Raw genomic sequence first — 11711 nt, forward strand, 5'->3', positions numbered from 1 at the left:
GAGATGGATACTTCTTAAATCATAATACCAGCAATCCTCTTCTGCCCTCTAGTCTCTTTCTTCAATTTCTCAGGTAATGCTTATCAACAGCCCCCACGCAGCTACCTCCTTGGGCTTCTCATTTCCAGGAAAGTGTTGAACCAGAGTCCTAAACCCAACCAGTGTTGAACTTTGGGGGCATATTCAAAATTTGGATGCTGAAGCTGGAGCTGTGTCTGTGTTGGTAATTTACATCAATGTTCCCACAGTTAAATGCATTTGTTTTCTTCTTTCAAGAAGCGTCAGACTCTCTCTTTCTCCGTCTTCCTCTATCCTCGTGTCATACAATGATGGGCCAGTGTTAACGCGCAGCAATATGTATCAAAATAAAAGAGGTACAGTGTGTTACTCACCTTTCCAGAAACTATTTAGAAATTAAATATTTACAGGAACATAGAATCATAGAATTGTAGGATTGGAAGGGTCCTCAAGCAGTCATCTGGTCTAGCCCCTGCACTTATGGCAGGACTAAATATTATCTAGGCCAAAATATTTTACAAGCTTAATGAGGACTTCGAGGTGTAAAAAATAATTGTGTATCAATACTAAGAAAAACTATGTGCCTGATACTCCTGTGACTTACTTTGGTTTTACATACATGACTTCAACTGCCATACTCTTAATTTTCACTAATAAGTGAATCAGGCCCATTATTATATTGATTTGTATTGTGTGCTTGCCACAGTAAAGCATAAGAATTAATCCTCTCCTGAAATGTGAAGCATTTTGCATTCAAAGCTGCTTGAATATGTTGGTACTTTTTGATATGTAGGTGCAATGCCATGATAATGAACATCATAGAGGAAGCTAGATATTTAGGACCAGATCTTCAGCTGGCGTAAATCAGGCTAGCTCTGTTGACTAGACAGAAAAGTCAACGACAGCTATGTAGATCAAGAGAAGCAGCACTTTGCAAATAAAAAGGAAAAAACTCTTATTTCTGACCTCACCTCTTCACAAAAAATGTGTTCAGATGAAAATAGTAAATAGTCATTGTAAATGAAAATTAATGATTATATACATTATCCCTGAGATTAGATAATTTCTTTACTATTTCAAAAGTAGAGGAACCACCAGTAAATTGTTGTATCCTTTTACAGAAAACATTAAAATTTATAGAAATGAAACAACAGTTGTAGTAGAAGCTCCAGACCAAGGGCTGGCGAATGTGACTTTTGATGGCTCGACACTTAAGGTACTTCTGAATCTGTTATATTACTAGCCGCCTTCTCTTTTATACCTTGGCATTGTAATGGGCCAACACAGTAGCATTGACAGAAAAGATGTGTTATCTTTATAGGTTACTGTCGTTTCATGGATGAGAGGAAGGACCTGTGGTATTTGTGGAAATAATGATGGACAAAAGCAAAATGAACTCCTCATGCCCAATCGTAGGCTGGCACACAGCTGCTCAGCTTTTGTCCATTCATGGGTACTGGTAGAAGAAACCTGTGCCAAAGGTCAGTAGATTTGAAAACAATTTCTGCTTAAAATGTCATTTTCCCCTAAAAATACAGAAAGTAAAAAGAAACATATACCTGAAAATAAGAAGGACCGCTGTTGTCATTCATTTTCTGTTTATATAACTAATCGTTAGTTAAAACTCTCCAATGAATCTGAAGTGTTGAATACTCTGTATTCAAGTGAAGACCTCTTTCTCACATTCAGTTTACTACCAGAGGCTTGATTCTGCCATATTTACTCAGACTTAAGTAGTTCCTTAATCCATGATTGGTAAAATCAGACCCAGTCTTGCTCCCACTGAAGTCAGTGGAAGTTTCACCACTGATTTGCTTCAGAACAGGAGCATGCACTAAATCAGCTCGCTCTCTGTAGACTTAATTTAATCAAACAAACTACATATGTTATAAACAGCATACAGAGAATTTTAGTACATTGGGCCAGATCCTCAGCTGGGGTAAACTGGCATAGCACCATTGACTTCAGTTCCATTTTACCCCATCAGAGGATCTGGATAGAAAGGGTGGGGGAGGGGGCATGTTGGGAAATACTCTTACTTTATAAGTGTGTCTTCTTGCATATATTTATAAAAATACTACCCTCCCTCCAACAGTGTGGTGTTTTCATTTACTTTGGGCCTGTAAAGAGTCTCAATAGAGTCAAATGGACTCTTTCCATTGATTTTAGTGGCAGCATGATCATACTCATAAGCATGTCAGAAAACAAGATGGCACGTGGGATCTTGTGAATGTTAATGATCCTTTTAGTGCTGATAATTGTACCATTATAAAAATCATCCAATATAACAGTTGGTCTTGATATCATTATGTAAATGCTGCCATTACTTATGCACTCACAAAAAACTGACATGTTTCCTAATGTAATTCAGCAGTCCCTGTTCTTACACAGCACCTATTCTTAATAGCTTTCAGACCTAAGAGGTGCTATTTCTAAAAGAGTGGACTATAGGATTTCATTTGGGCCATACTGTGCCATTAGTTTTTAAACACAACTCCCCCTTCAAAAAATCAGTTTTCCCCACTAACTATGGTCGTGATCTTGCCACCTTTACTGTTGTGAAAATGGATCACTGGGGAGTTGTACTTAAAAACGGGGGAGAAAATATGGATTTTTCTTATTGTAAAGAAAGATTAGAGCCTTTATATTCCTCAGGGTTTAACTACTTTTTCGTTTTCCTCTTAGGGTGTAAACTGCAACGCCGCTATGTGAAACTGAAGGGACATCCTGTTGTTGATGGAAAGGAATCTACATGTTACTCTGTTGACAAAATACTGCAGTGTATGAGAGGATGTACTCCAACTGAGAAAACCTCAGTTAAAGTTGGCTTCTCCTGTTTCCCGAAAGGTAGGATTTTTTTGTTTTACTTTCTTTGTCACATACCAGAGAAGCTCTGTCAGATCAGTTAGTCAAGATATAGCACAGCACCACACAGACCCCCTACTCGCCCACTTGGCTTTCAGAGCTATTTCCTAACCCCATTAATATGTTACATAAACAATTACAATCATGGGTAGCTAGAAGCCAATGTGGATTATTTGGCAGATGGTATTGTCTGAAAAAAATCTTAGGGATGGCAAAAGGGGCAGCAGTGACCAATAAAAATGCGTCATGCCTTCCAGATGTTCAGGGGCGGCTCCAGGCCTCAGCATGCCAAGCGCGTGCTTGGGGCGGCAAGTTGCTGGCGGGGTGGGGGGCGCTATGCCGGCGCTGCAAGGGCGGCAGGCAGGCTGTCTCCAATGGTTTGCCTGCGGAGGGTCCGCTGGTCCCATGGCATCGGAGGCACTGAAGGAGGTCCTCCAAAGCTGCAGGACCAGTGGACCCTCCGCAGGCAAACCGCCGGAGGCAGCCTGCCTGTCGTGCTTGGGGCGGCAAAATCCCTAGAGCCGCCCCTGCAGATGTTTCACTGAGTTGTGATAAGCCACAAAAAGTCCTTTTAGTCACATTGCAATCTGCTATTTCATGTAGACCAAGATGAGAAACGCAACTGAAGGTCAGTCATGTAATGTGACATGACTGCAGTGTGATTAGGCTGCCATGCTCTGCCCATGTGCAATGCATCAGCAAAAAACATATTGCTAAGGTGTTCTCCAGACTATTTCAGAAAACAGCTTGGTTTTGAAGGTATTTAACTCTCAGACACATCAGATTTTTAAAAAGCATGGATCTGATTCTGTTTTCACTTATATCAGCTTGACACTAGTGCAACTCCATTGTCTGAATTCACACAAGTTTGAAAGGAGAATCAGGCCTCATGTCTACAGAGTTTCTTCTTTTCTGGTGCATTACTTCCAAATCCTTAAATATACAGGAATTGATCACACAACTCACATGTACCATAGCAGTAAATAGTTCTGCCACCTACCAGTACAGCTCTGTTCAGCATGTTAACCTTCTGGGCCAGCGCCTCAGCTGGTGTAAACTGACCTAGCTCCGTAGAACTCAGTTTACACCAGAAGAAGAACCTAGTATTCTCTGACTGATTTTAAAAAGTGTTCCTAAAGATCTTCATGCTTTGCTGATATTATTAGAATTCCCAATATGCCAAAGCAGTTCACGAAAACATTGGGTATATATCTCTTCAGTAGGCAGCCCATCTCACACAACCAATAAGAAAAGTAACATAGTGAGATTACTAATAGCATACTGACAGCACCATGTGATGTGACTAGATGAATCCTTTTAAGAAAAGAAAAGACACCCTCAACGCCAAGCTAACTCTAAAATCTTGTCATATCCATGTTTCACAGATTTTCTTTTGTGTCCATGTTCCATATCTGTGAAGTGTCATCACACTAGGCCACTCACTGCTTCCGATTACTAGACTATTATAAACTTGTCTCATTCTCACACCAAATGAAAAGAAGAAAATCAGCCAAATCAGTCGTCATAGTCACTGATGCTTGCACAGCAGCTGCAGATTTCTCTGGCTCATTTACTGAATCTCAGACACAGGAGCCCACTACCATCTCTGCTTCTTGCTCTTTTATCAAGGTTTTTTTATTATTATTATTATTATTATTATTTTATTATTTTCCTGAGGAGGAAGAAGGTAGAGGATGCCATTGGTGTTCTTCAGTAACATGATTGCTTTTCCTCAGGTTGGGAATCAACAGCATTACAATGGAACTCTTTAAGAGATGTCCTGTTTTTGTTTTTGTTTGATGGGCCAGATAAGTAGCAGCAGAAGCAGAAGCAGAGATGGTAACACAATTATCTCTCCCAGGTTCATAAAATGAACTCCTATATATGTGGGCAAAATTCTTCTCTCAGCTCCACACAGGGAGAACTCAGCCCTGATACTCTGCTCCTTACAATGTGGGAGCCCACATCACTGACAGCAATGGGAGGCCAACACATGTAGGGTGAGCATAATATCAGGGAAGTTACTGCTGTGCAGAACTGAGAGGAAAATTTCCCCCTATTGCCCTAGAAATCTGTGGCCAAATCCTGCAGTTTATACTTCAGGCAAGTTTGCCTGATGGACCAGATCCTACAAATTCTTATTCGCTTGCATTGTAGTTACTCAGGTACGCAGTTCCATTGATGCCACTGAGACTGTTTGCAGCAGTAAGGACTACTTATGTGGCTAAAGGCTGCAAAAATTTAGAAGACCAAGGAATGAGGAAAAGCTAAGCAAAAGCAAATCAAAACCAAACTCTTTAGGGTTTCTCATTTTCTAACTTTAAAATATTAAATATTTAATAATAAACAGCTCAAGCATCATGCTAGGATAACATGTTTTGTAGTTCTTTATACAAAACCTGTGTGTCAGGTTGGTCAGAGAGGTGTAATTCCACCAAATTGTGCATTAACATTTCATTCATTGAGTGAGTATGGATGACTGATACAGCCAAAACCCATACAAACAGATCTGGATTTTCTCTTGGTATAATATAGTATGTTGTAAATATATTGCCCATATGTCTGACAAAACAACTAGAGATAAAATTATGGAAGCTTGGCACATTCTACTTAGGCAAACAACCTAAATGCGGGTTCTAATATTCTTCCATATGCAACGTTAAACCTCCAACCAGCTCAGAATGTTTATTGGGAGGATGAATATTATTATTCCATTTAGATTATTTCAGCAGTAGGGGGTTATGATATAATAAAGCTGCTGTTGATAAAGCAACCTGGTAAGGTTAATACTGAAATTGACATTGCTCTGCCAGTTTGGAGAATATATGGAAAACTTTAATTAGAAGTTTATGAACCTCTGAAAATTCTCCAAAGGGCTTATCCTTCAGAACGAACTTAAACAGAGAGCGGAAATACCATCCCACCCACTCCGCCCTCATAGGCAGCGATAACATGAAAAGAGATGGCTGATGTGCTTTTCTACAGAGTGCTCCTATTTAAAGGGCAGTCACATCCAGCACTTCTACAAGCTCCTGCTTTCTACGTTTGTGCATCATGAAATTCAATTCATTTTGTTTTCGGGAGGTATTATAGTAATTACACCACGGATGAAAATCCTGCTCCGAGTAAATAGGTCAGTCAGAGGTCAATGGCTGAGGCAGGATTGGACCCATATTCTTTGTCTGGTGAAAGAGTTGGCAGCCATCAAAATAATATTGCCTTGGAATATTTTCAAGTGTTAATTTGCTTGATGTTGGTTAATGTGGCTTTGCTTCTCTGACAGATTCTGCTGTGAGCCTGTCTGACTGGCATAGGAGCAGTGACAGGAAACATGCTGCCGAGGACATCGTGGAGTCTGTGGATGCTGACATTGACTGTTCCTGCACTGACGATTGTAGTTCATCTTAATGCTTTAGCAATTTGCTATAGATGTACTCACCCAAATGATTGAATAGCTGGACAGCTGCAAGGGGAATGCAATAGCTGCAGTAAAATATTAAAAAAAAAATGCTTTAAAAATAGGTAAGCCTAATGCATTACGTACGAAGTCAAATGCATTATGTACAATACGTGCTGCTTAATAAATATGTTGCTCATTAAATAAGTATCCAGATCTCTTTTTCCCCCCTCCTTCTTATCAACAAAGCAATCAAGCCAAGTATAATATAATATAAATATAATTACACTGGTCCTCTCTTTAAAATTATGTTCACTGGGTGATGAGAGGAAAACAGGATTATGGCTATTTCTAACATTCTATTATATAAAGGATTTCATAATTTAGCATACTAAAGATACAGTACACAATTGTTTTCATTTATGTTTTCTAGAAAAAAGGAAAATCCTGTGCTTCAAAACTGTTCTGTAAAAAAATATTTCACTCCCAGCAAGAGCATGAGCTTTAGTATACAGTCCAAAAGAATGACGTGAACTGCTAGGCTCCCACAGTAGCTTTCCAGAGAGCCAATGTTTGTGACACAGTCCCCATTTTGATTTAAAGGGTCTGATGTTAGTTCATAGGCTACCAGAATAAAAAGGAACTTTTTCCGTTGGTCATTTTCTGTGGTACACCCATGAAATTCGTGCTTATAAACACTTTTTAGGAAACGATTAGTAAAACACCGAGTAAAATTACAAAAAGAATTACAGAAAAATATGATACAAATGACAACACCACCCATATATCACATTTCTAAAATAAAGGCCAATCATAAGGGCCAGATTCTGTCTGGCATGTGGGTAGTCGTAATCAAAGAATTTGTTCAGACAACTATTTAATGTTGATCCTCAATTTTCCCATCCACTCCATTCAGTCTAGGAACAATAACATCAGTTCTCCTGCTACATTTTAATTTGTAATACAGTGTTCAGAAGATGTTCCCTATCCTTCCTTGAAGAACCTCTGCCTCAATCCAAATCCATGTTATTTGCTAGTTCCTCAGTAGAGTTCCACTGCCAAAGGGTAGATGAAGCATCTTACACTCCTCCTCCCATTAAAATGACAAAGTACAGGCTGAGCTACTGTCAGCTCCTCCATTTGTGGCAGCTTTGCCCTCACTTTAATGCGGTCACTACTGGCCCACCATCTCTAATTCCAAATCTTCTTGCCTTGTAAGCCACCTGTTTATGAAAGGGCAACTTTCTTCCAGTAAACCAGTCCAAATAAAACAAAGATACTGAAGAGAAATGTTAACAGGAGCTTTAATGCTCAAAAGGCATTTGATAAAAACCAAATACTCTTTACCATTATGAATTAATTCCATTTTTAATAGACCATGCCCTCTACATACAGATACCACAGTAATCAGCACTGATCAAACTGGTATCTGCAGTATAAAAAAAATATAAGCCCCTGTTACGTCAGCTAAAAGAAAACTCCTTCCCCTGGAAGTAAGACACAGGGTGTTTATAATCAGTGGAACCAACCTCAAGGGAGGAAACTCAATCACATATACTAAGCCAGTGTATTACATAATGGCAACACAGTAATGCCATAAATCATAGCAAATGCAGAGAGTGTTATGTTCCTGTCTCGGGGTAGCAGCCTCAGATCTACAAGCTCAACAAAGAGAAGACAGTAAAAATGCATTTCCCTGTGTATAGCGCCCGCTTAAATAAAATTTACCAAATTAGGCAGACTATACTGTACTGCCTGAAACGATAAATGCTCATCCTCAGTGATGGAGGGCGGAGCCTTGAGTATTCAATGTTCAACCCTAGTAAAAACTGCAGGCCAGTCACCTGACTTAAGGTCAGGCTGCTAGTGACGAGTAGAACGGAGCCTGAAGCGCAGGAACAGGAAGACCATGCTGCTACTTTAAACTTTTTTTTTGTTAACCTTCTTCTGTACCCAGGTGCACTAAAATGAGTCCCACCGCCGTCAGTGGGAGTTGGCCCCAAGCATCCGAGGACAGAAGTTAGCTCAGCAGCTTGTGACAGGCAACACATATCATTGTTTCATGTTCCTGTGGCTCAGTGCTGCAGCTGCCATGCTGTAGCTGGTTTATTTCCAGGCCATTGAAATCAGTGGACAGTATTCTACGTGTAGGTCCATTCAGAAGCAGTACTGGCACATTCTAAACGGCTGTAAGCTAGAACGCTCCGCAGCACTCAAGCGGCTGATGAAAGGAAAGGTGATATCTGGAAGGTGTATGTGCTGGGAGCACAAGATGATGCTGGAGCAGATGTTCATTTCTGCTAAGGAAGTGCACAGAGGGGCAACCATTCACACTTTCTCAAGTAAGGCTTTGCTCAGACTGCAGCTTCGCCCAGATAGGGAAGCTGTAGCTAGTGAAACGAGTGCATGCCTGCTTCTCTCTGTTCCATTCAGGACAGAGGTTAGCCATAGCTCATATTATTTCCATTTTTAAGGCACAGCTTTTATTTCTTCTGTTGCTCTGGAGGTGATGATGCTCATTCATTACTGCCCCCATACGGAGGCAGCTGAATATCTTTAAAAGACAGAACAAAGCCACTGATGCTGCAGCTGTGAAATCCAAATATAATGAAAGCTTGTAAAGCTCCGGGTTGGAATTGGAGGGGGGGAGGGAGGAGGCTGGGAGAACAAACTCATCTTACCAAAGGAATTAAGAGCAATATTAGATTTGTAAGTGTCAAAAGGCCAATGAGCCATGTGCTAATATACCGCAGCGATATTTCAGACCGATTTCAGAAGCTGGCTGAAGTTTGGATTTAAAGCTCATTTGGAATTCAGTACTGCCCTATGCTATAAAGCAACTCTAACAGTACAATTATCTACTGAGTATTAAAATGTATATTTAACAGGCAAGGCTTTTATGTACGCTACCTTTCTTCACTATTGCTTCTCAACTGCTATGAATTGGTTAAGTTTTGTTCTGTATTGTAGCAAGCTAGGCAAATGGCCTTTCACTTACGCCCCTTATCATGTTTTGGAGCACATCCAGACCAGTAAGGGATGAGGTTGCCAAGCCTCCAGGATTGTCCTGGAGTCTCCAGGAAGTTAGGGTTAGCCTTTAATTAAAGATAATGTCCTGTGAAAAATCCTCCAGGAATATGTTCAGCCAAAATTCGCAGCCCTACTAAGGGAATCTGTTACCAGCTGCCCTGGAGCCTGGGGGTACCGGTGCAACTGCAGCTCAGATCCCTAACACCCCCAGTAACTGTTCACAAGCGCAAAGTCACTCTAGTCAGGGGCGGTTCTAGCTTTTTTTGCCGCCCCAAGCATGACAGTCAGGCAGCTTTTGGTGGCGCGCCTGCAGGAGGTCCCCGGTCCTGCGGATTTGGCGGCATGCCTGCGGGAGGTCTGCCGGTCCTGTGGCTTCGACGTACCCACTGCTGAATCTGTGGGACCGGTGGCCCTCCCACAGATATGCCACCGAAGGCTGTCTGACTGTCACCCTCGCAGGGATGGGCAGGGCACCCCCCACGGCTTGCCACCCCAGGCATGCGCTTGGAGCACTGGTGCCTGGAGCCGTCACTGCTCTGGTGTCCAGCAGCCTAGTTACTTCTTGCAGGGTAAGTCAACAGCCCTGCCAAAGTCCCCCCAAATCCATTTTTCTTGAGTTCGTAAGTACCAGAAACTCTAACTTCCCCGCTTTGGTTCAGCACTCTCAAAGGTGTGAATCCAGCCGCTCACCCCACATCCCCTACGTTGTCAGGTCTCTTTGGTGCACACACTCCACACAGTTTGCACCACAGAGACCTGCTTAGGGTAAAAATAAACAAAAGGTTTATTTAATAGTAAAACCACAGATTCAAAGATGAAATAGTAAGAGATAGCAAACATATGAGTTACCCAGTAAATAAACACAAACATAACCTCAGGCTTTAACTTCCACATTAAATAAGATCCCTTTTCTAATACAAGTTGCCTTTGAACTATTTCCCAGCATACTGTTTCCCTACAGCCTGTCCCTCAGTTTCTCTTAAACCCCTTCCATTTTAAAAGTGTTTGGGGCGGGTGGGTGTGTGTATGGATGTTCTTCAGTCACTATAGGTATTCAGAGAAGAGAAAATGCTCGCCTGTCTTCGTTTTTGAAGACTGAGGTCGTCATTTCAGTTTCAAGCAGGTCACATGGTGGTTCCTCATTGATTTTTCCTGGGCTGGACAATGGGTTGGTGCTTTAAGGCAGTCTTGTCTGGTTCAGAGGTAGCCCCCATTCCCACCTGATTGTGTCACCATGCTGTTGTGAGGTGGTGCTGAGGTCAGTTCCAATTTTCTATACATACATCCAGTCATAATCTCATAAGCCATAAACCTATCTCAAAATGACTGTTCAGTTCAGTGCATTACAAGCTTTCATAAAAGATCTCACTTGGTATTCTCTTACAATAAAATAACAGTATATGCAATCAATTGGTTGAACTTCTCATTGTGGCAGAAGTTAACCCTTCTCTTCTCTCCTTGAGGTGTCTGTGTAACCCACACACCTCCTGGGTGTGGTGTTCTGTAGTGGCACTCTAAGTGAGACCACTTAGAGAGAGAGATTAATGAGTCTGCTCTACAGCCTTAGCTAAGAGCCAGCTGGCTTTTAGCTCCTGCAGTAGAGGCTCACGCACTAAGCTCCAGAGATCCCAGGTTTGCTCCTGCCTGCCAGTGACCAGGGGCTGTCAGCATTACATCTACACCCTGATTATCACAGTCTCCCCCCTGAGTTTGATACTGGTGGTTTGTCCATTGGCCATGACGTAAGAGTTATTTCTGCCTAGGAGCTCCAGCAGCTCCCTAAAAGTGGTGGGCTGCCGACACCCAAAACCAAGGTCCTGCCCCACCACTCTGTCCCTTCCCCTGAGGCCCCACCTCCACTGCACCTCCCCTCCCCTAGTCCCTGCCCTTCTGCTGCCTCTTCCCCCCAAGGCCCCATGTCATAACATATTCCCAGATTTGGACCTTAGCGTCCAAAATATGGGGGTTAGCATGAAAACCTCCAAGCTTAGTTACCAGCTTGGACCTGGTAAAGCTGCCACCACCCAAAAAATTAGAGTGTTTTGGGGCACTCTAGTCCCCCCAACAACCTTCCCTGGGGACCCCAAGACCCAAATTCCTTGAGTCTTACAACAAAGGGGAATAAACCCTTTCCCCCCCCTTCTCCCTTCCAGGTGTTCCCTCCCTGGGTTCCTGGAGAGATACACAGAAGCAAGCTCCGTGAATTTAAACAGAGGGACTCCACCCGCCCTATTTCCAGTCCTGGAAACACAAGTACTTCCCTCTTCACCCAGAGGGTATGCAAAGTCAGGCTAGTAAATTTAACACACAGATTTCCCCCTGACTTCTTCCTCCCACCAATTCCCTGGTGAGCTACAGACTCAATTCCCTGGAGTTCCCACTAAAGAAAAACTCCAACAGG

General features: G+C 42.1%; 1 protein-coding gene across 1 annotated transcript in view; it reads left to right on the top strand.

Annotated features, from left to right (window-relative positions):
• The window catches only part of LOC127056014 (vitellogenin-1-like), a 61788-nt gene extending 55338 nt beyond the window's left edge, over positions 1 to 6450 (top strand). The window contains exons 32-36 of the mRNA XM_050963657.1: positions 277 to 374; positions 1140 to 1234; positions 1340 to 1499; positions 2704 to 2865; positions 6167 to 6450. Coding sequence (XP_050819614.1) covers positions 277 to 374; positions 1140 to 1234; positions 1340 to 1499; positions 2704 to 2865; positions 6167 to 6291 — 640 coding nt within the window. The 3' untranslated portion in view covers positions 6292 to 6450. The remainder of the gene's footprint in view (positions 1 to 276; positions 375 to 1139; positions 1235 to 1339; positions 1500 to 2703; positions 2866 to 6166) is intronic.
• Positions 6451 to 11711: the final 5261 nt, after the last annotated feature.

This window comes from Gopherus flavomarginatus, chromosome 7 (assembly GCF_025201925.1).
Source record: "Gopherus flavomarginatus isolate rGopFla2 chromosome 7, rGopFla2.mat.asm, whole genome shotgun sequence".
Taxonomy (NCBI): Eukaryota; Metazoa; Chordata; order Testudines; family Testudinidae; genus Gopherus; species Gopherus flavomarginatus.